The sequence below is a fragment of the Raphanus sativus genome, chromosome 1, assembly GCF_000801105.2.
Source record: "Raphanus sativus cultivar WK10039 chromosome 1, ASM80110v3, whole genome shotgun sequence".
Classification (NCBI taxonomy): Eukaryota; Viridiplantae; Streptophyta; class Magnoliopsida; order Brassicales; family Brassicaceae; genus Raphanus; species Raphanus sativus.
In genome coordinates this window covers 11,558,244-11,584,688 of record NC_079511.1, presented here as the reverse complement: position 1 = coordinate 11,584,688, position 26,445 = coordinate 11,558,244, and the positions used below count along the sequence as shown (strand labels likewise).

The window sequence follows — 26,445 nt, the reverse complement described above, 5'->3', positions numbered from 1 at the left end:
TCTATGTATAAATGGAATTTGTATATGTTTATGGTACTTCAAAAAATTTACAAAGAATCAAATTAATTATGCTGACTCTTAAATTTATAGAGATGGATTTATAAGACTTAATAAAAATTAAAGTTTTGTACCATCACAAAGTTCTGTCCCAACAAAATCAAAATATATTGATGTGCTTTGCATAGTCTAAGTAACCGTTTGACCTTCCGTGATCAAAGATAGTTAATGAGTGACAAAGAAAGTAGAACTTATATGTGTACATACCATCATGTCCGTTCTCAGGTCCGTCAAGAGGAAGTACGGACATTCTCTTGGCTCATTCTCAGTCTACCAGCTTCTCTCAATGAGCTTGACGCTCTGAGCTCTCCCAGGTCTCTTCTTCTTATTCTTCTATGCGCTTCCTCTCTGCCTCAGCAACCTCCCTCTTTAAACGCTTCACCCCTTCCTGCTTCTGCATCTCTCTCATTGATAGCTATTGCGTTTTTGGAGTAATGCTTAATAGCAGTTCCAAATCCTTGTACGCAGCATTATTCATCTTTTCCTTCCTCGACGTTTTCTGTTCTTCTCCTTCTTCTCCTTTTGTTTTTCACTCCGGCTCCGGTTCTCTTTTCTTCTCTACCTCAGGCTCCTCCCCAACCATCTCATCCTCCTGAGCCTCGGCTTCATCACCCTCCTGAGTCACGATCTGAACATTGAACAAAATACGAAGAGCGTATCAGCCTCTGGTCTTTTTTTTTCTCAAACGATCAAGAAGCTGCTGCTTAAGATAGATTTTGTTTTCTTTTTCAGAAATAATAACACTGAAGAATATTTGTGATTTTGTTTAGTTTATACAGTAATGTAAGCGATTCAAATCTATGCCTTATAAAACACAATTGATTTAAGGTCTCTCTTAGTTCAATAAGACTATACCTTTCCCATCTCCACATGAACAGCAGGACGATTTGTGATCTAAGGATTTCTTCATCGTCAATCTCCATTACTGTGGTCATGACAGAGTTTGATGTAGTCATGGAATTGCTTCCACCACTGAAAAGAAGATCCAATATTTATGTTAACTTTCTGTGATTTCTAATCAAGAAAACAAACCATGAGTTAAATTGAGAAGAACAGAGGAAGAAGATAATTTTTGAAAAATTCTATCGGCTTTTTTTGGTTTTCTTTAACAAATATAAATTAAACTAAAATATCAATTAAACTGTCTAAGACTTCAATATAGAGACAATTCATAAACCTCTTATTTTTTTACCTCAAGCCAAACTGGAGTTGTTTCAATACCAGTGAATAGGGTTTCGCCCAACAAAGATAGCGTCTCCTTTCTTCACTGCCTAAGAGCATCAAACAGAAACTATAAGCAAATGCTATCATCTCATTCTTACAGTGAACGAACGTTTGCAAACTCATTAAATAATAGGAAGGACCTATAGAAGAGGCTTCTTTTTCATCTTGATTCAGTGACAAAGCGACAGCACCCATATGCAAAAACAACAATCAAACGATCCAAAGAGAACATACAGTCTAAAGCTTCTTAGTGTGCTCTTCACAGCAATCTTAAGATTACCAGCGTCACCCATAGAGAAATCGGATCGAGCAACTGTTTAGAGTAGTATCAGTGAGAAAACACGAATCATGTTATAAAAGTAAGTCGCTTGTCTTGTGTACCTGAATTCCATTTGAGGCAACCGGAGAGAGTTTCGATGGATTAGGATTTGGGACCGAGAGTTCCAGCAATCTTATTTGCTGCAGGGAAGGAACTTTGGGAAAATATATCAAAGAGATTATAGATTCATTACAGACAAAATCGATCCATGCAATATGGCATACAATGAGAAGAAGGGAAGCTAAACCATTGAGATAGGGATAGAGATTATAAATTGAGAGTGTGTACCTGGCGGAGAAAATTGGAGAAAATTATCGGTGTTGCGATGGTAATTATGGAGAGGATTACAATTATCGATTGGAGTAACCATAATCATTGGAAACAGGATATCTGTGTAAGAACGTGTTTCAAATTGCGGCAAAAGAGCCCATGGAGGAGAGGAAGCAGAAACGTCAGATAGAAAATAATGAACAAATCAGCCACGACGATGTCATATTAACATACTCTAAACTCTTAAATTTGGGATTATAAAGGTGAAAGGTTTTAGCGATTTACCATCAGCTGGAGCTGTCGCAGTAGATTTCCCCATTGTTGTTAGCCATGGATGTCCTAAGTCTAGATTGATGGCTTTGTAGAGTGGAGAGCAGAGACTCGGTAAATATATAATCAGGTAAGGGGTGAGAAAATGAAGAGATTGATTTCGGTAGAAGAGTTACAGTAATGAAGAGCTTTAATGATTGAGAATGACGTTACCCGAATATTCGAGCTGGTTGAGATTAGGTACTCGGTTGAGGAGGACTGGAGGAGGAGGAAGGAGAATCGACATGCAGACCAAGAACTGGGCTTATGTGGAAAATCGAATGTAATCACATCTCACCTATTGAATGGGCTTTTTCTACGCAAATGTTTTATTTTATTTGTTACTGAGAGCTGAGGTGACGTGGAGAAACGGAACCTTCTAATTGGATGGAATTAAAATGCCTACGTGGATGGCCTAGCTGATGATTATATTTTCCTTTTAATATAGGTTTGATTAAGATAATATGTTATTACATCAACTAAGATTTCTCTAAGCTGAGATCCAAATTAATTTCTAGGCCTATGAAATAATGAAATTATGAATTTGTTGTTTACTTATGCCTACGAATGGACAAACACATGTGTCTTTATTGGTTACAAACTCAGAGGAGTAAAAGGATTTGGAATGATTGGTTAGAACGTAGTTGCAGAAATTTTATAGTAAAATTTAGTCAATTTTTAATGTAGTTGTATTTAATATAGTTATAGAAATTAAATGAATAAATATATAAAATTTCTACAATAATATTTTTTTTCTTTTAGAAAACAAGGTTCCCACAACCATTTTTTTTTGGTTTACTTTTAAAAATTAGTTAAAACATGATTAATAATTTTCATGGTTGTAGTTATAAATAAAATGTAAAATCACTTGTTACATCCAAATCAATCATCCCTTTAGAGTTATTCTGATTTATAATTAATATATATTATGTTTGGCAAAAATTTCATTTTAACACATCTCACACAGATTAAATATGATTAAATATATTAATATATCCTTATTTAATGTATAATTATTTAAATAATTTAAAAAAATAAAATATTGGTTGTTTTAAAGAATAAAAAAAGATTATATATGAAAAATTGCATTGCAAATGAAGAGTAACATTTAAAAAGAAAAAAAATGTTTTTAAATGTTAGAATGAGATTTTTTGAAAAATAGAAGGAGTAGTAGTTACTAAAATTTGTACGATAGCCAGTAACTTAACTACAAGATGGGATCTTCTAAACGAGGTCAAAAGAGTGTTTAAAAAAAAAAAACGAGGTCGAATGATAAAGGCCTCAAACTTTTATACCAGTGAGAGGATAATAGTATTAAATTGTTGTTTATCACTTACAGACCGTAATCCATTAGTTGTGAGTACTACACAAAGCAAAAAAAAAATTATAGTGAAAATTCATCTTTCACTGGTTGAACAAAAATATAATTATAATTTTATTATAAGAAATAAAGTACCAATTCATTTTCAAAGGAAGAAAAAAGCTTGGAAAATATTACAGAAAGACTTGGAAAACCCGACAAATAAAACAAGGGGCGACCTACGAAAACAGGACAAACATGAATCACATAAATTGCAACTTGTAAATAGTTATACATAAATTGCATCATAAATTAATTATATTTGGTCAAACGAGTACAGTTTTGATTCGTTAGCATCTAACATGTTGACTTAAGACCAAACACACATTTTATGATTTTAATACTTGCTGCCAACCAATCAACAATACTGGAGTGCGAGTGCAGGGAAGTCGTTACTACAACCAATCGGCTATATAGACTTGTAATGATCGACTGTGTAATACTAGTCTCTAACAGATAATTTATTTCCCATAGTGTTTTTCACCATTGATGGCATTTCAAAATATGATCAATAGTGTTTAGGGATATGCAATTGAACTAAAAGAGTAGCTATATATAATTTTTGACTAAATTTTAAAGATGACTTGTATTTACACTTTTGTAAAATATATAGCAAAGTGGTATTTATTTTGCATATGTCCAACAGTGCTAGATTCACTGGATGAAAACAGATCATGTTAAATGGTGAAGATTCAGATCACTTTAATTAGAGCCTCAACATTATGAGCCTCTGAAGGTTGATTGTCATCTTTTTAAAGTTCCTCGTTTTCCTCTGAATAAATTCGAGGTCACACTTGAAACAAAAGTAAGGGCTTTTTCTTTCGCATCCGAGCTAAGGGAACACATCCTCATATATCAAATTGAACACATCCTCATATATCAAATTGAACACGTCTGTTAAATTATGTATATCCCGTTTCCGCATAGGAGGTGAGAGACCCGATCAATACAAAATGTGGACTACAACTAGCGAACTCATCACTATGGCACTTCTTATGTACATAAACACACAGGTCTCATCAGCTAGGGGCCTCTTGAGAGAAAGCAACCAGAGGTTAACACACTGCAAATCACAAGGTATGCGACTAATTTTACAGTTTATTTTCATTATCTAAATACGTGGTCGGGAATATATGTAGACTGTAAAGCACACATTTTATAAAGGATCGGAATTAGAAAACCCATCTGGTGTGAAGTGGACAAACTTGAGACATACATTGGTACGTATCTACTATCGTGACCGTGGGAATGAAAAGTAGACATGCAAGTTGCCAAACTTGAGCTCGTCTTGTTACCAAAAAGTCATTTCTCATGATGATATACTCCTTTTTCTATTCACTGATAGATATTAATCTTACAATCGGGTGGCCCAAACTTTGGCTTCTCTGTATTTAGTGGAGAAGATTGCTTTCCGATTACGACCTTACACCAAAAACTTGAGGATTATCTGAGTTCGAATATAATTGTTAAATTTCATGGATCCCTAAGATCGTATCATCTCCAAAAATATGGATTCATCTGTGTATATCTCCATTACTGCAGGGTGATTTAAGTAGAAGATGACAAGTATACAAACGTATATCCAGGGCCGGCCTAGAGGCAAGCCACCCAAGCAACAGATTAGGGCATCCAAATTAGTAGAGCATCTTATTCTTTAAAAAAATTAGTTGTATCTATAAGTAAATAAATTTTGTAGGTTCTTATTAAAATATAATTTACTAGGTATTTTTTAGTTAGAATAAAATTTGTTAAAGCTCTAGTTCTAATTTTTCTTGAATTTATATTTGAACAATTCCAAAATTATGAATTTGTTTTTAGATTTTTGTTTATTTTTTTTTTAAATTAATAGATGCAAACGAAGATATTTTGAGGGCATTATATTTGAATCTGGAAGTTTCTTTAAGGAATATTATGTTTTCATATATAATTAGTGATGATTTGTTTAAAGAACTAAAAATTCTTCGATAATCAATGTTTAAAAAAATTTCGAAACATATTATTTTTTTATCGCATATTATTGACCATTTCGGTATTGTCACCACAGTTGAAATAAATTTTCGAAATTGATACTAATAAAGATTTATTTGCGGTTTTCCATGTTACCAGAAATATTAAATGAATTAGTTACATTATTAATTAAAATGGTTATGGTTGAAAGAATTGACTATATGATTCTAAATAATGATTTTGTAGAAAGAAATGTAAGTAAAATTATATTTCTAACAATTAGGTGTATATAATATCACTGTTTTATAAACAAATTGTAGGTTTTAATTTTTTTAATAAATATTTACGCTATCTTTTACTGTTCTACAATTTCAATAAAATATGTAGAAGGGCATAGTTTTAAATTTTGATTAGGGCAGTATCAAAGGTTAGTCCGGTACTGCGTATATCTAAGCAGAAGATTACACGTATATTAAGTTTAAAAAAAAAAAAAGATTACAAGTATATTAATACCTGCGTATAAATCAAATATTACTATATATTAGTGGACTACGATATTATTATGGACTACCTTGTTGTGTGTGCTGTCTCGCGATTCACGACCTCATAAACCAAGTTTAATAAGTTACTATAACTATTTAACGAAAAGGAATCAATAATAGCTTGTAAGTTTCAAATCACGACATTTTATGCACAAGTGGGCGTATGTATGCATGATAAAGTATGAATATTTTCTTATTAAAAACTTTTTGATAAAAAGTTTTAAGTATCTGTATGGCGTTGACTATTAACAAGTAGGAATAATTTAATTAAATGTGTTTGACAAAAGATGAAACGATAATGCACAATTGCACATAGTTCACATAACCATTGAAAGTCTAAATAATGATTTACATTAGTCTGTACTCTGTAGGCCATGTCAAATGTTTTTCTTATTAATCATATATTTAGTTGATGTGTTAATTATATAAAACTAGAAGACAATCTGTAGAAATTATGAAATGGTCGAAATTATGGGGAGGAATATCCAACGTATTGCAAGGCCAATTGACTACCTCACTAATTATACAATTTTCAGTTTAGTTACAGAACTTGGGATAAATCAATTGTTCTGAGAAAAAGAAAACTATTTCAAAGAATTGGATATGGAACAAAAAGTCCAACGAAGTAAAGGTAGAGAGCGCTGAACTAAACTCGTTAAGAAAGAGATTAGTTGTTAAGAACTTAACTCGGCATCTCAAATGAACTGAATAATATGCTGAATCCACGGGCTCATTTAAAAGTTCTATTTACAAGATAACGAAAATTGTAACTTGAATATAGAAAACTTCCAAAGAACAAGTTAAGAAGAAAAAAGTGGGTTGAAGGCTACATAATCCAATTTAAAGGATTTAAGGGTTTAGATAATCTTCATAAATATTTACCACTAAGATTTTTGGAGTCCCGTTCTCCTAAGAGCTGGTCTCGTTGTAACCACCTACTCTCAACTATATGTCATGATCTCAGATCTGCCAAAACCATATTAAGGTCGATCTCTACTAGATTAATCTTATAAATGGTAATGAATGTGGACCTTCTTAACATTAAACTCACAAAAAGGGAACTATAATTAATGTTACTGCTTTCGTAATGCATATGAGATTAAAGCAATGTTACCGTTTGCGTCCACAGTTAGATCATTGATGATATTTTGCTGAGAACAGAAGATACCTAATTTAGCTTACGGCTTTGCTTGAAGTGGTTGGGAGTTAAGGGCCTGCCAGATACATTTCAATTCTAATAGACGTTTCAACAGAAAAACGAAATAATTTCTAATATATACATCTCAAAAGCAAGACATATCTGTATTTTTCTTGAAAGATCATGTGAATATTAAGATTGAACTATATATTTATTGGGTTTAAGGGTATAAAACGGGAATCATCTCTTCGTCACCTAAAATTACATAGTTTGAAGGTGTTATGGAATGTTCGGTGATATATATCATATTAAATGAACGATATTAGTCTATATAGAATTGCATTTGTTGTAACATATCAATCTAAGGCGTATAGATAATTAAATTAGTTATGCAGTAAATATTTGTTTATGCATTGCTCGATATAAATCAGGATAGTTTTACAAAATCAGCAAAAGTGTACATTTTTGTGTAACACGAGAAGTTTTGTTACTTGATTAACATTTTGTGATAAGCTATATAATCAGCTAACCCCTATTATGACAAGGATTCCTTATTCAGGAAAAGCTACAAAGCCTCAGAATTAATACAGTTTAGTAGAGGGACTAGTGAAGTTGGTGTGATCAGTTAATAAAACTGGTTTATTTATTTCCCATGCCATCTTAATTCTACATTTGCAACTCATCCCCAAAAGCTTAATCTGTTGTGTTCATGGAGATGAACTTGTTGATTTCTGGGGTGGAAAGGGTATACACTCATTTAAAGTTCTCGGACGTGGCTTTAGCCCTAATAGGGCTTTTTCTTCTCAGTTACTTGCGCGAGAAGTTAGTGAGCAAAGGCGGGCCAGTGATTTGGCCAGTGTTGGGAGTCGCACCCACGTTAGCCTTAAACAAAGACGATCTGTTAGGGTGGTGCACGAGGTGCCTGGTCAGAGCCGGCGGGACGTTTCATTACAGGGGAGTTTGGTTCGGTGGGGCCTACGGTATCATGACCGCAAACCCCGCGAACGTCGAACACATTCTCAAAACAAACTTCAGAAACTACCCAAAGGGCGAGTATTATAGAGAGAGGTTTCGTGAGCTTCTCGAAGATGGGATCTTCAACGCTGACGACGAGCTGTGGAAGGAGGAGAGACCCGTGGCGAAAACCGAGATGCATTCTTCGCGTTTCTTGGACCACACGTTTACTACGATGAGAGATCTCGTGGAACGTAAGCTGGTGAAACTGATGGAGAAGATGGCTGCTTCGAAGAGAGTCTTTGATCTGCAAGACGTGCTCCTTCGTTTCACATTCGACAGCATATGTATCTCGGCCTTTGGGGTTGATCCAGGATCGTTGGCGGTGGACTTACCGGAGATTCCTTTCGCTAAGGCTTTTGAGGAAGCGACAGAGTATACACTCGCTAGGTTTTTGATGCCTCCTTTCGTGTGGAAGCCAATGAGGTTTCTAGGGATAGGACACGAGAGGAAGCTGAAAAAAGCGGTTGGAGTGGTTCATGCGTTTGCTAACAAGACAGTGAGAGAGAGGAGGAACAAGATGAGGAGACTCAGGAGCTTGAACGATTCATCTGATCTCTTGTCACGCCTTATGGAGAGAGAGCACGAGAAAGAAGAAGGGGACTACTATTCAGACAAGTACTTCAGAGAGTTTATCACGAGTATCATCATCGCGGGCCGAGACACCACGTCAGTGGCTCTGGTCTGGTTCTTCTGGCTAGTTCATAACCATCCTCAAGTCGAGAAGAGAATCCTAAGCGAAATCAAAGAGATTCGCGAGAAACTTGCACCACAAGAAACGTTCAGTGCACAAGAGCTTAACGAAATGGTGTATCTGCAAGCTGCTCTAACAGAATCGCTGAGGCTTTATCCTTCGGTGCCGGTGGAGATAAAACAAGCGTTAGAAGACGACACATTGCCTGATGGGACAAGGGTAAAGAAAGGCGCTAGGGTTTTCTTCTCCATCTTCTCCATGGGGAGAATAGAATCGATTTGGGGGAAAGATTGGGAAGAGTTCAAACCAGAGAGATGGATCAAAGAAGGAAGGATTGTCAGCGGAGATCAGTTCAAGTATGTTGTGTTCAATGCAGGTCCAAGACTTTGCGTTGGCAAGAAGTTTGCTTACACACAGATGAAAATGGTGGCTGCAGCAGTCTTGATGAGGTATAAGGTCAGAGTCGTAGAAGGACAGACTGTTGTACCTAAGCTCACCACCACGCTGTACACGAAGAACGGTCTGCGTGTTACCCTCCAGGACCGCGACGTGTAAGGGTTAAGTTCACCAAGCCTCAGTATTTGATTTTTATCGGTATGAGCAAAATGTGTGTTACTAAATACAACTAAATGCGTGTTACTAAATGCAACTAAATGTGTGTGTTTTAATCACTATAAAACATGACTTACTGTTCTGGTTAGTATAAACAAATGTTACTAGTGAAGTTTTAGTTTGGTTTGGACTTAATGACCCACTGCACCTAGTTCAAACAATGGACACATGTGACAATAGCAAGACTTGCATGACAAGAATACATGTTATCATCATAAAAAAACCTATTCTTTTATAAAGAAAGCTGTAAAAAGCTTATAACAACGAAGGTGCAAAAACAATTACTGCATTCTCAATTCAAATCCGGTAGCAGTGAGAAAGTTGAGTAAAAGGAAAACTAGTACTAATAGAGTTTAATACGAACTGCGATAGAGACGCGGCAAACAGGACATGTTTGAATGTTTTCTCCACATTTGTTGCAAGTCTGGTGTCCACAGTTGAATGCCATGTTCTTTGTATTAACCAGACAGATCGCGCAAACCTGAAAAAATATGATTGCAAAAACAATGGTTAACTGATTTTGATTAAGGTTAAAAGTTATTTGCTCAACAAAGACATAAATATGAATCCACAAACCTGGCTCTCATTACTACCAGATGAGGTAGGTGGTGCAGAGGCAACACTGCTTGACCAAGAACTGTTGCTCAGAGATCGATTGTAACCACTTATTGGTGGTTGACGAGCAGTTTTGTTTGGACAGTTTCCAGTTCTTCGTCTATAAAATTTGGAAACAATATCATTTGTTAGATAAAGCACAGAGCTACATGTTTAGTGATACAACTCAAAATCAAATTCAAGAAACTTTTAATTACCCGAGCAAGCCGAGCTCGAGGGTGGCCTTATACTGAGAAGGGATCTCCATCAAGGCTGAAACTGAAAACTCTGCTTCTTTTCTTCCAGCATCAATGTTCTTCCACATAATCTCCGTGAAATTCACAAACTGTTCCATTCAAGACAAGTGAAAACAAAAAAGAAAACTAAATTTAATGACTTATACCTATATATAGAGACAAAAGTGATGTCACATTGTATTGAGTGGCGTTACCTGGAAGTTGTCAAAGGCACGAGCGGGTATGTTGTCATCAAACTGTCTCATTGTATCCCAAGGACCATCTCCAACACCAACCAAAACTATCGATAATGGATATTGACTGCAAGAGGATTTGGTTATATAGATCATCAACACAATGAGATCATCTAACTTTTGAATGAAACTAATAATCAAGAAATATTTTTTTTTATTACCTTGCTCTAACGATAGCATCAATGGTCTTACGTTCTTGTGCACTGAGACCACCGTGCTGTGTTGTCACCTAACAAACATCATAATCTTAATTACTAACCGATCATGTGACAAAGATCGTAGCGAAAACCAAGGTCTTTAGTTTTACCTGTCCATCAGCAATGATGAGAAGAACATGGTACTGCCCTCCACTTTCCTCCACAATCGTCATAGCTCTTTCGATAATAGGTGCAAAAGAAGTCGGACCTGTGACATAGAAGGGACCAAACATCATGTAATCAACAGAAGAAACTCACAAGCATAAGAAGATTTGTTTCTTAGGTAAACCTCAACCTGCAAGACGAAGCTGAGGAACAATCTCTTTGTAACGAGCAAGAACCTCTTCAAACCCGTTACAGAAAGTATCGTCCGGAAGGAAACTGAATACATCCTGATCATGTGTCGTAGCTACAAGAACCAAACAACCATTACTTCTCTCTCTTGTCTACAAAGTAAAATGTAATGCAGCAGAGAACATAACATTACCATCTCCAAAGCCATAACAAGGGATCAAGTTATCTTCATCGAAAGAGGATAAAGTCTTTCCGATGATTGAAATCGCTTGCTCGTACGGGTTTGGAACTGGTCCTATGTCATGTAAGCTCTTCCCGTCGAATGATCTCTGTCCTGTAAAAAAATCAAACAAACAAAAATCAGCAACATTCACATTATTTCAAAAATATGTAAAATAGGTTTTTTCACCTGTCCACTCGTTGCTCTTTGTGACATCTATACCAACAATCAGATTCGATGACTCCAAACCGGCTTGTGAAAGCGCAGCCGTAACCTATTATTATTATTATCGTAACCGGACATTCAAATAAACTTACCAAGAAAAATAAAAAAGAAACCCTAAAGAATCTTTTAAAAAAAGTATTGACCTCATCAGTGGAACGGTAGTTATCGGCAATGAGTGAATACTTTTTGGATTGATTCTTTTGCTGTAACGCAGAAGCCGTAGTAGAATGTTGTGGCGTGCTGTTTTGGTGAGGACTCTGAGAATATCTCTGACTGTTGCTCCTACTCGTCGAACTGTTACCTCCCATCAGAATAGATTTTTAAACTAAACCCTTATATATGTTGAACACAAAGACGATGTCCTGCAACAAAATCAACAAACATTCTCGTTGGGTATGTTAAAGTGATAACCTTATTATGAACCAAGAATAAAAATAATTGTTTTTGAAGACTGAAGCGTCGCCTGTTGAAGAACGAACGAACGACAAAACGGTACATAATTAAAAAAATAAAAATCAAACTTTGTAAAGTGGAATCGTGGAGAAAGAAGACGATAAACATGTTACCTTTCAATAGATTCTGGCTGCCCAAGGATTGTTCTTGCCACGTTCAGTTTCCAGTAAAACGGCTCAAGATTTTTTACAGGGTTAATATATATACGACTTTCGATTTTTATTCCCTTTACAAATTAGATTGCTAATATTTTATTCTCTATATCCCTTGGTCATCGGGATATGATTTATCCGTTACATGACCTCTATTTCTGTAAACGAAAAATACTGCTCCCTCTATTCACTTTACATGTTGTTTAATTTTGTACATTTTCAAAATAAAAACATCATTACCCATACACTTAGCTATATTTCAACCAATAAAAAAATAAATAAAAAAATCATATTAATAAATTTTGTATTGAAATTATAAAACGACACTTATTTTGAAATAATTTTTTTTCTCTACAACGACAACTAATATGAAACAGAGAGAATAGTATCTAAAATCATCTTTAAGCAATCAATACTATTAAAATAAAAACTATACCTTATATAATTTTGCCTAATATATAATATTACTAACTATATATCCTTAAATATAACTTAAATAAGGTATATAAGATTTACCAAATTAAATCTAAACAAATATTTCGGTTAATTATGTATTAATTAAGATCTTCAATATCTGATTTCATTTAATGCGAGATCTACAACAAATTATATTTTGAAATATTTTTGACATCTTTAAACTTATTCCTCAAAAATATAAATAACAAAAATAAAAAATATTGTAATATAAATAAATTTTTGGTTTTTTCTAATATCATTTTTCGAATAGAAAAAAATCATCAAATTACAAAATTACAAATCTAATATTTTTTTCCAATTTTATGTACAACTTAAAAGTATATAAAAATTTAACTTAAAAATATTATCACTTTTCTCTGCGTTTTAATGGGTTAATCATGGTTAAATCATAGGTTAATGATAATATTTTAGATTTTATCAAATTTGTAACTAACAATTTTTTTGTTAAATTTAAACCAAATTATATACGGATCACCGGTTTAACTACGAGCCCGGATTAGATATTGATGCACTGAATATCTATTTTTAGCATAAATATAGATAAAAATTTAAAATCTAATTAGTGTTATCTTCTTAACTAAAAGAAACAGATTTCTAAACGTTTGATGTTATCTAAATTGTTTGATGTTTTTTCTATTGTTAAGTTATTATTTAATGAGTTAGGAAAAAAAATACTTTTGCTGAATCTTTTTATTTGAGACTTTTTTCGTTGACATTGGTAAATGTTACTTAAAAAAATTAAATTTACTTAGTAAATTTTTTTATACTTGTGCTAATAGAATTTCGAATCAATACTACTATTACTAGATGAAGCTGAACTTGTAATCTGTTTTATGTGTTTTTTCTTTCTGTGATATTGGACATACTAAAATGATCGATCCGATCAAGACATGCTAGTTCTTAGCATATCTACAGCCACTTTTACAAATGCACTTATAAACACACAATATAGTCTTGATCTCTATCAAGAAATCAGTTTTGACATGCGCATTCTAATAGAATCAAAGTTGGATATCGAATTACTTAGTATAAATGTATAATGGTCGAACTCCAGAGTAAAATCAAAGATTTGGCGTTGTTGGTGGGTTCTAAACTTCTAATTATGTGACTTAACAACGCCAATAGCTAACTGGTTGAATCTTTGACAGGCAGCTTGAAACGGGCCTATATTAACTATACAGGCCCCAAAAAAAAAAGTGGCCTACCAAATATTTCAATTAATGAATAAATTAATAGACATTACCAATTACCAAACCCGTTATTGATTTGCTTTGTTGCTTCGCCGTCTAATCGGAGACATATCCTCAGATGCCCTCCTACAAAAAAACTAAATCACTTATATCCCCCCCTATTCTCAACACCCTCCTATTTCATTAAACCAGTTGCAATTACGAAATTGACCTCAGATAAAATAAAATTAAATTTGAAAATAAAGAAAATTAAACCAGTTGCAATTGAACCTCTCAATTGAACCGAGAGTGGAATTGCGTTTGCGTCTCTGCGTTGTGGAATAAAGAAAATCGAAAAACGAAATCGAGAAACGATGCACGACGCTCTCGTCCTCCACTGAGCTGCCCTCCTCCAATTCAGTTCCTTTCTTTCGATTTGCCTCCCCAATCCGAAGCTCCAGAGTCGAAGATCGATCTTCGGTCCTATCTATATCAATCGAGTTCGCAATCAAAGGCTGCACTACCTTCCACTGTACTGGAAAGGTGAAAACGGGTATGTATGTATAAATGTTGCAATCCTCGATGAGAAAACCTGATTGGAATGGATGTAGATGTTGCCGGAGGTCGATTTGGTCCATTATGAGTGAAATTAGCTGCATTGGAGAGTTAAATCGTAGTACATTGATTGTAGATTTGAGAATCAATACGGCTAAGATAGGAGAACTAGTGAAACTATAGTAGAGCTAGTAATACTGATATTTGTAGTATAGCTAGTAATACTAGTATTACTGATATTTGTTGTACAGCTAGTTATACTAGTATTACTGAACCAGAACGGTTAATAATTAATTATGTTGGAATATTTCGATGCATAATGAATGATATTCAATGGTTGTCTTGTCAGGATCCAATGAGCAACAACGTCATCATACATTTCAGATGCGAAGGTCACATGTATAGTGTAGTGATTAAGAATGAAGTGGACGATATAACTGTTTCAATGGTAGAAGCACGGATATGCAAGAAGCTTGGGATAGATGAAAGTTCAGTGAAGTTGAAATTGAGTTATATTCCACTGTTGATTGGGTCTGAGGAACAATTTATCATTCTTGATGATGAAGACCTTTGTGTATATCTATTGTCTCTTGATAAAGAGAACCGCAGGTGCATATTGTATGTGGAAATCATCAGAAGATCAGAACTCCCCGAGCAACTTTCAAGAGCCGGCAAACGAAGTTCGTTAGGTAAACGAAGTTCGTTAGGTATGAACTATGAAGTGTTGCATTCGAATGACAATGATTTCGGAGATAGAGCCATAACTTTATATGGTGGCAACATTCTAGTTGAAAAACAATCTGAGCGGGGGATAGTGGCGATTCAGGAGATGTTGGAAGCAGTTGATGAAGAAGTTAATTTGGATGAAAATGGTGGTGGAAAGGAGGATGATAATGCTGGTGGAAAGGAAGATGATAATGCTGATAGAATGGAGGACGATAATGCTGTTGGAATGGAGGACGATAATGCTGGTGGAAGAGAGGATGATAATGCTGGTGGAAGAGAGGATTGTAATGCTGGTGGAAGAGAGGATTGTAATGCTGGTGGAATGGAGGACGATAATGCTGGTGGAAGAGAGGATGATAATGCTGGTGGAAGAGAAGATTGTAATGCTGGTGGAAGAGAGGATTGTAATGCTGGTGGAATGGAGGACAATGGTACACAAGAGTCAGAAATGCGTGGAAGATATATAGAGGCACCTCCTCTTGCCAAACCGGTTCCATTTATGGAGGCATGGGAAGACGGTTTGGGGTTGAAAATACAACAAGAGTTTGTTAGTAAAAAGGCAGTGCAAGAAGTGGTGGATCGAGGAGCATGTTCGAATAGTTTTGGGTTTGAGGTGGTAAAATCGGATAAGCAGCGATTAGTGTTAAAATGTCCGAAGGAAGGTTGTCAATGGGGAGTACGAGCTGCAAAAATTGGCCGGAGTGAAACGTTCTCTATTAGAACGTACTCGAACTTGCATACATGCTCTCGTGGAAGTCAGAGTAAATGCAACTCAAGGAGGAAAGGAACACCACAGCTAGTTGCATCTCTATTGCATGATGATTATCCTGGACAAATGGAAACTCCTCCTCCTAAAAGCATTATCGAATTTGTGTGGAACAAACTTGGTGTGAAGGTATCGTGCTCCACTGCTTTGCGAGGTAGAAACGAAGCTGTAAATGTTTTGCGTGGGACTCCGGAAGAAAGTTACCAGATGTTGTACTGTTATTTGTACATGTTGGAGAAGATGAATTATGGGACAATATCAAGCGTGGAATTGGATGAGTCAGACAAATTCAAATATTTGTTCATCGCTCTGGGAGCCAGCATTGAAGGTTTTCAAGTGATGCGGAAAGTGATAACAGTAGATGCCACATTTCTGAAAAATGGATATGGTGGTGTACTCGTTTTTGCCACTGCCCAAGATCCTAATCGGCACCATTATCCGTTAGCCTTTGGTGTATTAGATGGCGAGAATAAGGAGAGTTGGACTTGGTTTTTTGAGATGTTGAAAAGTGTTGTGCCGGATTCATCGGAGTTGGTATTTATGAGTGACAGAAATGTAAGCCTCATAAATGCCATAGCTAGTGTGTTTCCGATGGCTCATCATGCGCATTGTATATGGCATTTGGCGCAAAATGTGAGAGGTCATGTGCCAAACGTCAACAAGGATGTTGTTGAAGCTAGATTTATGGACATTGCTCGGATTTACACAGTGCCTGAATTCGATGCTGCTTATTCCGGTTTCAAGACTCGGTATCCATCTGCTGCGAAGTATCTTGAGGAAAGTAGTGAGAAAGAAAAGTGGGCGAGGTGTTGGTTTCCAGGAGATAGATACAACATTGACACAAGCAACGTTGTGGAGTCGATGAACAGCGTGTTCAAAGACGCGAGGAGGTACTCTTTAATACCAATGTTGGATACGATTGTTAAAAAAACTGCAGATTGGTTTAATATGCACAGGCAAGAGACAGTTCGAGGATCCAGTGAGCGGAAACTGGTGCCTCTAGTGGAAAACTTTGTGCATGACACGTGGGGGGAAGCAGAATGCCTAATTGTGTCGGAGCTAAATGCTTTTCACCTTGAATACAGTGTCATGGGCAGAGATGGGAAACCGTATTTGGTGAATTTACTAGCCAAAAGCTGCAGTTGCAGGTTCTTTGACATTGAAAAGTATCCTTGTGTCCACGGCTTAGCCGCTTTCATTTTCTACTCTAAGAAAGGTGATAGCAATCACGTTTTCGATTTAGAAGATTTGATATCTAAATACTATTGGACAGAGCTGTGGGCATTGGCATATTACAGGACTATATATGTGGTTCCGGATAGGAGCCAATGGGATGTCCCGGATTACATAAAAAACAAGAAGATCTTGGCTCCTAAGCGCATTGAGCAGAGGGGAAGAAAAAGAGTGAAACGGTTTCCATCAGCAGGGGAGCGTAGGCCAAGGACACAAAATAAAAGGCGACCAAGACAAAGCCTGCAATGATTGCTATTTGGAAATCGAAATGTTTGAATTTTACTCTGTTCTGTTTGTACAACTAAGTCGAACTGAGTGTGAATTTACTCTGTTTTCTTTGTACAACTATGTCGAACTGATATTGATGCTGGTATAACTATCTGAAATTGAATTTTGAACTGAGTGTGAATTTTACAAAGTTGCATCATCAAATGATATTTATAGTGAAGTGAACTATCCAATAGAAGATAAAAAATTATTACTCAAGAATCAAAACAACTATCCAACATAAGATAAAAAATTATTACTCAAGAATCAAAACAACCACCCAACATACTACATACACTTTTGGACTCACTTTGCTAAATATGTGAATACTGAAGATGAGATTTCGTTTTAGAGATCTTATAGACACTTTAATTACGCGAAACACCAATAATCATATTATGAAATCTTATATATCATTGGACAACTACTAAAAAAATATATAAATACCTGTAATACTGAAATAATTGGAAATCACCCGATGTACAACTATTTGTAAATTCTGTACAACAACTATCTTAGGGAGAACTAAGTTAAAATTTAGGCGGGCTTTCCAAAACATTTTAAATTTTAGGCGGGCTTTCTAAACATTATCTCTTCTACTCTCTCATTCACCACACATTCCTCATCTCTCTACAACCTTTATCTCTCCTCGACTCTCCTCATCTTCACTTTACTCTCAAAATTAAAATTCAGTCATCTTTCTCTCGAGATGGATCCATGGGTTGAAAAACAGGAAAGGAGGGAGATGAAGAAAACGAAGAAACACTTGGACATGGTTCAATATACATGCGATGCTGAGTACGGGATTCCAAGATCTTGCCCATGCGGGGGACGAATTGTCAACGAGGTTTCAGCTAATCCGAAAGATAAAGATTTCTCACCAGGCCGCAAGTACTTCACTTGCGACAAGTTTGAGGTAAAAATATGGATTTTCCCTTCTTTTCCGAAAGATAATGCAATATGTAATAACAATGTGAAACTGACAGGATGATGGTCTCCACTTCCGTCAGCCATGGGTCATCGGAGTTGAGGAAGAGGTTCGCCGCTTAAGGAAGGAGGTGGACGACATGGCTGCGGAAATTGCAGCTCTGAAACTACTTATCCCACGTGTTTGAGAAGTGTTAGTTTGTTTGAACAACTTGTATGTCTTTAATTTTCGGTAAATACAAGTCTTTGTTTGTTAAGACTTGTATGTGGATCTCCTTGTACGTGTTTCTTATTTGGATTATGTATGTGATGTTGTGTTAAGTTAAGACTTGTGTGGTTTTCCGTAGTTTTCCGTAGTTTTTCCTTAGTTTTCGGTAGTTTTTCCTTAGTTTTCGGTAGTTTTCTGTAGTTTTCCGTAGTAAACATAGAGGTCTTATTAAACATAGAGGTCTTCTTAAACATACAAATGGATTCATTGGCTTAAACAAAGAAGTCTTCAAACTTCCTAACAATCTCATCTTCATTTTCTTTCTTCTCCAAATTGCTTCTCAGTTCCGCAATTGTTTCCTTCAACTGCTCAATCACCAGACTCTGCTCTCGGATCTCATCCCGGGCTTCAAGCAAAGCTCTTTTTTGCCATAATGTACCATCCTCTTTATCAAACCAGGAGAAGAAGTTGCATCCATTTGGCTCCTGTCACATAATCCAAATCCAATCTATTATTCGAGTCATTATTCATCATGGAATTGCAAGATAACAAGTTGTATAATCAGATGCCATACCTTGTACCGCGGACATCCATAAAATCGTCGCCCTGGGTTCTTCTCTGTCCAAGCTTGATATATGGTCGCCTCTAAGGCACATGAGCACAATTTCCGACCAGATTTTGGCCTTCTCCTGGACGATCCCGAACCATATTCCATCTTCAGTAGAAGATTTTTTAAAGGAAGAGAGAGAGAGAGAGAGAGAGAGAGAGAGAGAGAGAGAGAGAGAGAGAGAGAGATAAAGAATGAGAAATCGTCTGACTTCTTTTTAAAGGAAGAGAGAGAGAGAGAAAAGTAAAAGTATATTTATGAGAAGATTCTAGGGAAGATGAGAGGAGAGTGAAGAGTGAGAGAGAACCAATCAAATCCGGTTTATTTAATTGGAGAACCAATCAAATAATCACCTAGTTGTACTAGTTAGATATAGTTTTATTAGTTTTCCATAGTTGTACTTACTCACCTAGTTCCAAAAGCAAACATAAGTTTAGTACACACCTTCTCTTACTCGTTCCAAAAAGCAAACAAAGTTTTAGAACACCTAGTTCCAAAAGCAAACAAAAGCAACATGTTTTAGAACACACCTAAGCAACATAAGTTCATAACAAACAACAAAAGCAATTGATCAGTTTTTCTTTGACTTCTTCTTTGCCCTGGAAGTGATGTCCTTTGTCTTGTTCCTTGACCTCTTCGAGATGCCCTGTTGTTCCTCCTCCATATCCGCATTCACATTCCTACCATCTAAGAGCTCTTGAACAAAACCTTCCGATGCAGCGAGTCTTGAGTCAATCTCCCCAACCTTTTCCTCAATCTTCGTCATCCGCCCTCCAATATCTTCTTTGAAGCTGTTAATGACTTGCACCAATTCATCTAGCTTGACGCTGTTCCCTCCTGCTTCATTGGTAGCTTCTGTGTCGTTTCCAATCTGAGGCTCAGGGGGAGGGGCTTGTCTAGCAGCCACATCTTCCTTCAACATATCTTCAAACCTAACAACATAACCCCTCTCCACCACCTTCATCCAACTCTCCACAATCGTGTCATCCTTATCTCTGATGTCTTCTGGTTCTGTTATCCCATCTAGTAGAGTCTTGTCTTCGTCGGTACAAGCCAAGATGTTCTCAATGTCCTGCAGTGTCAACGCCTTATTCAAATTTCCAAAAGATTACATAACATGTTATCTACAATATTTGGATACATGGGACAACTAACCGTAGTATCACCGAGTGCTTTATTTATTTTCTCTAGTGGAAATCCCTTCATTTCACTTCTCTTGAACATTGATCGGCACATCCTTGGACATGTTGGGTGTACGTCTTCATCTGGTACTCGCTCTCGGAATTTCTCCCCCAATTTCTCGATGGCCTCAAATGCTAAGAACTACACAAGTAAAAAAACCTTTCCAGTGTCAATATCATAATTTCTATGCAAATATTCAACATACGAGTCATATACATTTACCTCCATTGGAAGACAGAATCCGGGAACTGGCCAAATCACACCTTCTTTCACCTCCCCATCAAAATGGCTTATAGTGTTAGAAATCTGTCTAAGCATGTAATCAAACGACAATCTACCCCAAGGGAATGTTTTGCATAAGTTGAGATCATCAACTGCTCTAAGCAAGAATGGCTCCACGGGAGGGGCATCTTCACCGGCCCTTCTTTGCCCAACTATAACACTCGATAGAAAATACAAGACCAGCAGCTTCAACCTATCACGACCAGGTTCCATTCCCTCCTGAACCATTGCTTTCACGTCATGATACCTAACTACTCGATGGCCAAAATATTTCTTCACAAAGTTCGTGCCTCCGGATTGCTTGTAGTTCAGTGGATAGTTTCTACAGTTCAAACCAGATATCAAAGCATGTTCTCTAATACCGTAGCGGATTGGACAACCATTCACCGCAAACCAAGCCTCCTTTTCTTTTACTATGCGTACGGTTCGGAGAAGGAGCATCCACATCCCCATTACCTTGTGGTTTCCAGCCTGTGGCATGTGGAATATGTGTTTGAACTGCGGATGAGTCTCAAACCAACTCTTCTCTACCGGAGTCATCGGAGGCTTTAATTCGCCTAGGGTTTTTAATACATCAGCAATAAAACACCTCGTCGATATCTTGATCTTCTTCCTATACTCAGAAGGTGGGAAGTACATGCCTAACGGTTTTATCGCGACCGGCTCCTCTTCGACGAATTCCTGCAACCAACCAAGAAACAAACTCATTTAGTTATACTTAGTTATACTTAGTTATTCCGGTAGTTATTCCAGTAGTTATTCCACTAGTTATTCCAGTAGTTATTCTAGTTGTACAAGATAACAGCCTATCTAATTTAACATACTCCTCACCAAACTATCCCATCTCACACATACCACACGCCCAATTACTAAATAAGATCAACCATATCATTACATCATATCACAAACAAACCAGTTATCTTTAGTTGTATCAATTGTTTTCTACAACTATGAGATGTAGAAATACTTACATTGTCTACATTGTAAATTTCTTCTTCCCTACTTCCTTCTTCCCTACGTCCTTCTCTTCTTCCATCATTGCTCTCATCCAAGTTCGCCTCTTCTTCTGACCTCTCTTCCTCTCCTTCCTCTCTTTCCTCTCTTTCCTCTTCTTCCTCTGACCGCTCTTCCTCCTCTGACCTCTGTTCCTCCTCTGACCTCTATTCCTCTCCTTCCTCTGACCTCTCTTCCTCTTCTGACCTCTCTTCCTCCTCTGACCTATGTTCCTCTTCTTCCTCTGACCTCTCTTCCTCCTCTGACCTCTGTTCATCTTCTTCCTCTACATCACTTTGAACCTTGTTCGCCTCTTCATCATCAACTCTCTCTTCGGTCTCGTTCTCTTCATTAGTGTTCGTCTCCATCTCAGAATCTTTATCTTCAACAGGGTTCGCCTCTTTTTCTTTATCTTCAACGAGATTCACATCGTTCTTCTTCTCTTTCTCAATCTCTTTCGGAATCTCAATATCTTTCAATGGAGATGTTATATCCTTCAATGGTTTCGTTTTCTTCTTCTTCCTCGTCCATTTCGTCTTCACCATTTTCAGTTCCTGCAACGAAAATTAAGACTCTCAACAACCTTACAAGACCTAATCGAGAGATCGAGACACGACACGGACTGAGAGAAGAACAAATTCGAGAACCTAAATTGAAACCCTAGAATTGAATCTCCTCACGACCATTACCTCTTCTCCTTGTTTGGCGAAACCGAGATCGAGATGCCTCGATGAGATGAGAGATCTGCTTCTTCTCTTGAGTTTCGCGAGAGATAGAGAGAAACTGAAGAGTTTCGAGACCGAGAGAATGAAAAAATGGCTCGAAAAAATGTTTAAAGGAAATGAGAAATCGGAAAATAAAAACAGATTCGAGAAACGATTACAAATCGCGTTTTATTTTTGGGATTTTCTGGTTTACTTTGGTTTACCCGTGTAGATCCGACGGGTCACTGGTTGGATGGGTTTGACCCTAGTTTTCTTTGTAAATATTGTCAACTTGATTGGTTTTTTAGTATTTCATTCATTTCTCGATTTAAAAATAATTGTATATACAATATTCAGTTATAACGAGGAGATTGCAGAATTAAAATTTTCATGTAAGGGCGGTGGAGACGATTTCTCGTCTAATCGCCGTCGAGTCTAAGAGTCCACCGCCGTTGAAGATCGCCCCTTGTTCCATCTACTTCGTCGTATCGCTGTCGGAATTCTCCATCCGCCGATCAGATTCAGCCGTATCTTTCCGGTAGAATCGTCGATTCCGATCTCACATCAATTGCAAATGACTAGCGGAGCCGCCGACGAGGACGCAGATGCCGTCCTCAGCGACGTCGAGTCCGACGAACCATCCCCCGTCGTTCTAAACGATCCTCCTCCCCCTCCTCCTCCTCCTTCTCCTCAGGAGGCACAAGACTCGAGGCTGAAGGAGCTAATCGCTGAGCTGGATCGCGAGAAGAAGGCTCGAGAAGCCGCCGAGAGCTCGAAATCGGATCTACAAACGGCTTTCAACCGGCTCAAGGCGCTCGCTCACGAGGCGATCAAGAAGCGAGACGAGTCCAAGAGGGAGCGAGACGAAGCTCTTAAAGAAAAGGAGAATCTAACCAAGGAGCTCGAGAGCGTGAGTAAAGAGAAAGATGAGGTTTTTAAGAAGCTTGATGAGGCTGTGAGGTCTAGAGATGGTTTGAAAGCGGAGATCGAGACTTCGTCTCATATGTTGGTGTCTGGGATTGAGAAGATATCAGGTAAAGTTAGTAGCTTTAAGAGTTTCTCAAACGGAGGAGGTCTCCCGAAGTCTCAGAAGTATACAGGCTTGGCTTCTGTTGCTTATGGGGTTATCAAGCGTACGCATGAGATCGTGGAGGAGCTTGTTAAGCAGATTGATACGGCTGCGAAGGCGAGGAACGAAGCTAGGGAGCAGATGGACCAGCGGAACTACGAGATAGCTATTGAGGTTTCTCAGCTGGAATCGACGATTAGTAACTTGAGGTTGGAGGTTGCGGAGAAGGCTTCGGTTGTTGATGATTTGGAGAGGGATGTGAGTGAGAAGGAGAAGAGGGTTGCTGAGGTTGAGAAGGGTGGTTTGGAGAAGGTGAGTGTGCTTGAAGGTGAGGTTGTGGAGCTTAAGCAGTTGGTTGATGAGTATGATGGGAAGTTGAAGAGTATGGAAGTGAAGATGGGAGCGCAGCGTCCTTTGTTGGTGGAGCAGCTGAGTCTTGTGTCGAAGATCCATGACCAGCTTAACGAGGTTGTGAGGGTAGTTGATGGGGATAGTTTAGAACAGTCTGAGTCTTTCTTTATTCCTCAAGAGACAGATATGGAGGAGAACGTTCGAGCTTCTTTAGCAGGTATGGAATCCATCTTGGAACTTACCAATGTGGTTTCTGAGAAAGCACAAAGTTTGGTGGAAGAGAAGAGCCATGAAGTGAAGAAGTTGAGTGAAACTGTGGGTCTATTAGTGAAAGAGAAGGAACATATTGGTACTTTACTGAGGAGTGCTTTGTCTAAAAGAATGGTATCGGAGCAGTCATCCCAAGAAAGCGAAATGTTCCAAGCTGCAGAGAATGGTTTGAGGGATGTTGGTATTGATTTCAAATCCAAGGCTCAGGAATCTCTTGGTGATAGTAAAGATGATCATGGTACAGAAGAGAATGAAATATATTCTCTGGTGAGTGTTTATCTGGCCCAGTTATTTTCTGTTGAGCTTCGTTTATTCATTCGGATACCTTATGATGTCTCCACGTTGGAATGCAGGCAAGCACATTGGAGAATATTGTCAAGGCATCTCAACTCAAGATTGTTGAACTGCAGCATTCGTTGGAGGAATCAAGGCAAGCTCTCTAAAAAGAAAATCCTTTTTTTTTATATCTAATAACTTAGAGGACATTCATTCACTGGGTTTCACTAGGAAAGTAAATGACTTGGTTTACCTCATAACATCGGGTGGCCTAGGAACCATGTGTATCATTATTCGATCCAAATAGTAAGAAAATGATTTCACACAGCTTTCTGTTGGGAACACTAATTTAGACATGTGCGTGCGACATCTTACTTGATGTTTGATGAAAGTCTGTGGAAGTTACTATTCGAGTAGTATCAATGTGGTTTCCTGGCGTTGCATATTTTTAATATGTAATACTTGTGATTGACCACTTCTTTTTTTTATAAATCAACCAGGGAAGAGACTAGTTCTCTGAAGAAACTGTTGGACTCTCAGACAAAGGAGCTTAACCAGAGAATGCGGCAAATAGAAGAACTCAAAGAAAAGGAGAGAATAGCGAATGAAAATGTGAGTGAAATTTCTGCTTGCTAGACTTTTGAAGTTGATTGTTTTATTGGTTAAGGTATGAGTAGATTATATAGTACACTCTCGAGATTTTGGGTTTGTTCAAACTGTATTTCCTTGGATGCTTAGGTTGAAGGTCTTATGACTGACATTGCTGCTGCTGAAGAAGAAATAGCGAGATGGAAAGCAGCAGCCGAGCAGGAGGCTGCTGCTGGTGGAGCTGTTGAACAAGACTTTACGTCTCAGGTGCGTAATAAGTCCTCGTGTTAGCCTACTGCAAGAGGGTTGTAATTACCCTAAGTGGTTGTAGTAGATTATGACAGTGTTGTCAGCTCAGCGACTAATTAGTTGAGTCGGTAAGCTAGAGAGCTAACAAGTTAATTTTTTTTTTAGGAGATTGGAAGAATGAGTTGAGGTATTCAGGATTGTATATTGTTTGGGATTTTGATATTTGAGCAGAGAGCAAATATTTTCTCACTAACAAGTCTGTATATGGTGTGGTTCGTGGTGAAGTGAATAAAAGAGTGTCACTGGTTTTGGACCTATCAATGTGACATGTTCTATTTCTAGATACATGCTAAGAATGATGGTCCGAACTCTTATTGTCTTTGTTTGTTCAGCTGTATTTGCTCAAAGAAGAACTTGAAGAGGCAAAGCAAGCGATTAAAGAATCAGAGAAGAAACTAAAGTTTAAGGAAGAGACGGCAGCAGCAGCCATGGGTGCAAGGGATGCAGCAGAGAGATCTCTGAGACTCGCAGACAATAGGGCAACTAGGTTGAGGGAAAGAATACAGGAGCTGAACAGTAAAGTTGAAGAATTAGAAACCCATCGAGATATGAATACTTCAAACAGAGCTAGATATGTGTGCTGGCCATGGCAACTTCTCGGGATTGATTTTGTGGGAGGTCGAAGAGTTGAGTCGGAACAAGAACAAAGTTCCAACGAGATGGAACTCGCTGAACCTCTGTTATGAGAAACCCGGTATTTTATACAGTTACACTCTGTATTTGGTTTGATTTTTTTTTTTTAATGTATATACTACCCCAGCTGATAAAAGTTTAAAGCTTGAATATGTTTTGTTTGATCTTGTAATGTTGTTTTACTGTAAGAAGTTTAATCTTGCTTGGTGTTCACTTCACACCCACGGTGAAGTGATAAATAAATCTTGTTTGTCGGATCATAAGCAAATGACCGCGACATTTTCATGTTCAGATGTGATCCATATTCACATCTAAGGTCTTTCTTGGTCAGATGTCATACTTGTGGACTTGGAAAAGGAGAAGAAAACTAGACAAGGCTGAGAAGGCTAGCTTGAAAAATAGCAGATGATCAGTTAATAGTTGAGTAGAATAAAAGAAACAAATAAAGGTCAATTAATCATCTCTTTCTTTATCATGGCGAGGTTGGTTGATTTCAAGTCTAACTAGAAGGAGAGCACACAAGTGGTAGACAATAGAGTCGGAATATAACCGAAAATGTCAGGTTTCCCACTACAATTGGGAGCTTTTCCGAGACTCACAGATTTGAAGTAGCCATCTTCTCCCGAAATGAAAGTGGAGCAAGTTGTAATCTGCAAAGTCAAAAGAGAGGATATGTTTAAATCTCCAAAAGTAAAAGGACTTGTTAGACTTTAAATTCTCCAAAATCGGATCTGAACAGCAT

The 26,445-nt window shown here is 37.4% G+C and overlaps 6 protein-coding genes across 7 annotated transcripts; 3 read left to right on the top strand and 3 right to left on the bottom strand.

Annotated features, from left to right (window-relative positions):
- The first annotated feature begins 7,875 nt into the window (after positions 1–7,875).
- LOC108845313 (cytochrome P450 86B1) lies at positions 7,876–9,429 on the top strand. Its single transcript, XM_018618546.1, has one exon. It carries the CDS (start codon positions 7,876–7,878, stop codon positions 9,427–9,429), a length of 1,554 nt encoding a protein of 517 aa, XP_018474048.1.
- A 263-nt stretch (positions 9,430–9,692) lies between these two features.
- LOC108855631 (E3 ubiquitin-protein ligase RGLG5) lies at positions 9,693–12,169 on the bottom strand. Its single transcript, XM_018629499.2, has 11 exons — positions 12,073–12,169; positions 11,650–11,868; positions 11,471–11,555; positions 11,255–11,395; positions 11,063–11,176; positions 10,878–10,975; positions 10,732–10,799; positions 10,532–10,637; positions 10,299–10,426; positions 10,063–10,201; positions 9,693–9,967 (listed from the first exon to the last, which is right to left on the bottom strand). The coding sequence occupies exons 2-11, from the start codon at positions 11,812–11,814 to the stop codon at positions 9,830–9,832; spliced, it is 1,182 nt and encodes a 393-aa protein (XP_018485001.1). The 5' UTR covers positions 11,815–11,868; positions 12,073–12,169; the 3' UTR covers positions 9,693–9,829.
- A 5,745-nt stretch (positions 12,170–17,914) lies between these two features.
- LOC130497391 (uncharacterized) lies at positions 17,915–18,557 on the top strand. The gene is made up of 2 exons (XM_056990147.1): positions 17,915–18,220; positions 18,291–18,557. Exons 1-2 carry the CDS (start codon positions 18,014–18,016, stop codon positions 18,417–18,419), a joined length of 336 nt encoding a protein of 111 aa, XP_056846127.1. The 5' UTR covers positions 17,915–18,013; the 3' UTR covers positions 18,420–18,557.
- An 83-nt stretch (positions 18,558–18,640) lies between these two features.
- Positions 18,641–19,245, bottom strand: LOC130497379 (uncharacterized). The gene is made up of 2 exons (XM_056990141.1): positions 19,014–19,245; positions 18,641–18,924 (listed from the first exon to the last, which is right to left on the bottom strand). The coding sequence occupies exons 1-2, from the start codon at positions 19,152–19,154 to the stop codon at positions 18,712–18,714; spliced, it is 354 nt and encodes a 117-aa protein (XP_056846121.1). The 5' UTR covers positions 19,155–19,245; the 3' UTR covers positions 18,641–18,711.
- Positions 19,246–19,478: 233 nt separating this feature from the next.
- On the bottom strand, positions 19,479–22,347 carry LOC130495165 (uncharacterized protein At3g43530-like). Of its 2 annotated transcripts, XM_056986420.1 has the most exons (4): positions 22,193–22,347; positions 21,482–22,057; positions 20,202–20,369; positions 19,479–20,118 (listed from the first exon to the last, which is right to left on the bottom strand). In XM_056986420.1, the coding sequence occupies exons 3-4, from the start codon at positions 20,280–20,282 to the stop codon at positions 19,618–19,620; spliced, it is 582 nt and encodes a 193-aa protein (XP_056842400.1). In that variant the 5' UTR covers positions 20,283–20,369; positions 21,482–22,057; positions 22,193–22,347; the 3' UTR covers positions 19,479–19,617. The 2 variants fall into 2 exon arrangements, with proteins under 2 accessions (XP_056842400.1, XP_056842382.1); XM_056986402.1 differs by lacking the exons at positions 21,482–22,057; positions 22,193–22,347 and adding an exon at positions 20,451–20,513.
- Positions 22,348–22,551: 204 nt separating this feature from the next.
- Positions 22,552–25,902, top strand: LOC108809925 (uncharacterized). The gene is made up of 5 exons (XM_018582062.2): positions 22,552–24,164; positions 24,251–24,327; positions 24,674–24,785; positions 24,912–25,028; positions 25,403–25,902. The coding sequence occupies exons 1-5, from the start codon at positions 22,782–22,784 to the stop codon at positions 25,754–25,756; spliced, it is 2,043 nt and encodes a 680-aa protein (XP_018437564.2). The 5' UTR covers positions 22,552–22,781; the 3' UTR covers positions 25,757–25,902.
- The last annotated feature ends 543 nt before the right edge of the window (positions 25,903–26,445 follow it).

Coding starts and splice junctions, on each gene's coding strand:
- LOC108845313 (XM_018618546.1), top strand. CDS start 7,876: ATGGAGATGAACTTGTTGATTTCTGGGGTGGAAAGGGTATACACTCAT.
- LOC130497379 (XM_056990141.1), bottom strand. CDS start 19,154: ATGGAATATGGTTCGGGATCGTCCAGGAGAAGGCCAAAATCTGGTCGG. Junction 18,925..19,013: donor ATGGATGTCCGCGGTACAAG/GTATGGCATCTG, acceptor ATTATGTGACAG/GAGCCAAATGGATGCAACTT.
- LOC130497391 (XM_056990147.1), top strand. CDS start 18,014: ATGGATCCATGGGTTGAAAAACAGGAAAGGAGGGAGATGAAGAAAACG. Junction 18,221..18,290: donor TCACTTGCGACAAGTTTGAG/GTAAAAATATGG, acceptor TGAAACTGACAG/GATGATGGTCTCCACTTCCG.
- LOC130495165 (XM_056986402.1), bottom strand. Junction 20,119..20,201: donor AAGCACTCGGTGATACTACG/GTTAGTTGTCCC, acceptor TTGACACTGCAG/GACATTGAGAACATCTTGGC.
- LOC108855631 (XM_018629499.2), bottom strand. CDS start 11,814: ATGGGAGGTAACAGTTCGACGAGTAGGAGCAACAGTCAGAGATATTCT. Junction 11,556..11,649: donor ACTACCGTTCCACTGATGAG/GTCAATACTTTT, acceptor TAATAATAATAG/GTTACGGCTGCGCTTTCACA. Junction 10,638..10,731: donor GATGCTATCGTTAGAGCAAG/GTAATAAAAAAA, acceptor ATCCTCTTGCAG/TCAATATCCATTATCGATAG.
- LOC108809925 (XM_018582062.2), top strand. CDS start 22,782: ATGACTAGCGGAGCCGCCGACGAGGACGCAGATGCCGTCCTCAGCGAC. Junction 24,328..24,673: donor CATTCGTTGGAGGAATCAAG/GCAAGCTCTCTA, acceptor TAAATCAACCAG/GGAAGAGACTAGTTCTCTGA. Junction 24,786..24,911: donor AGAGAATAGCGAATGAAAAT/GTGAGTGAAATT, acceptor TTGGATGCTTAG/GTTGAAGGTCTTATGACTGA.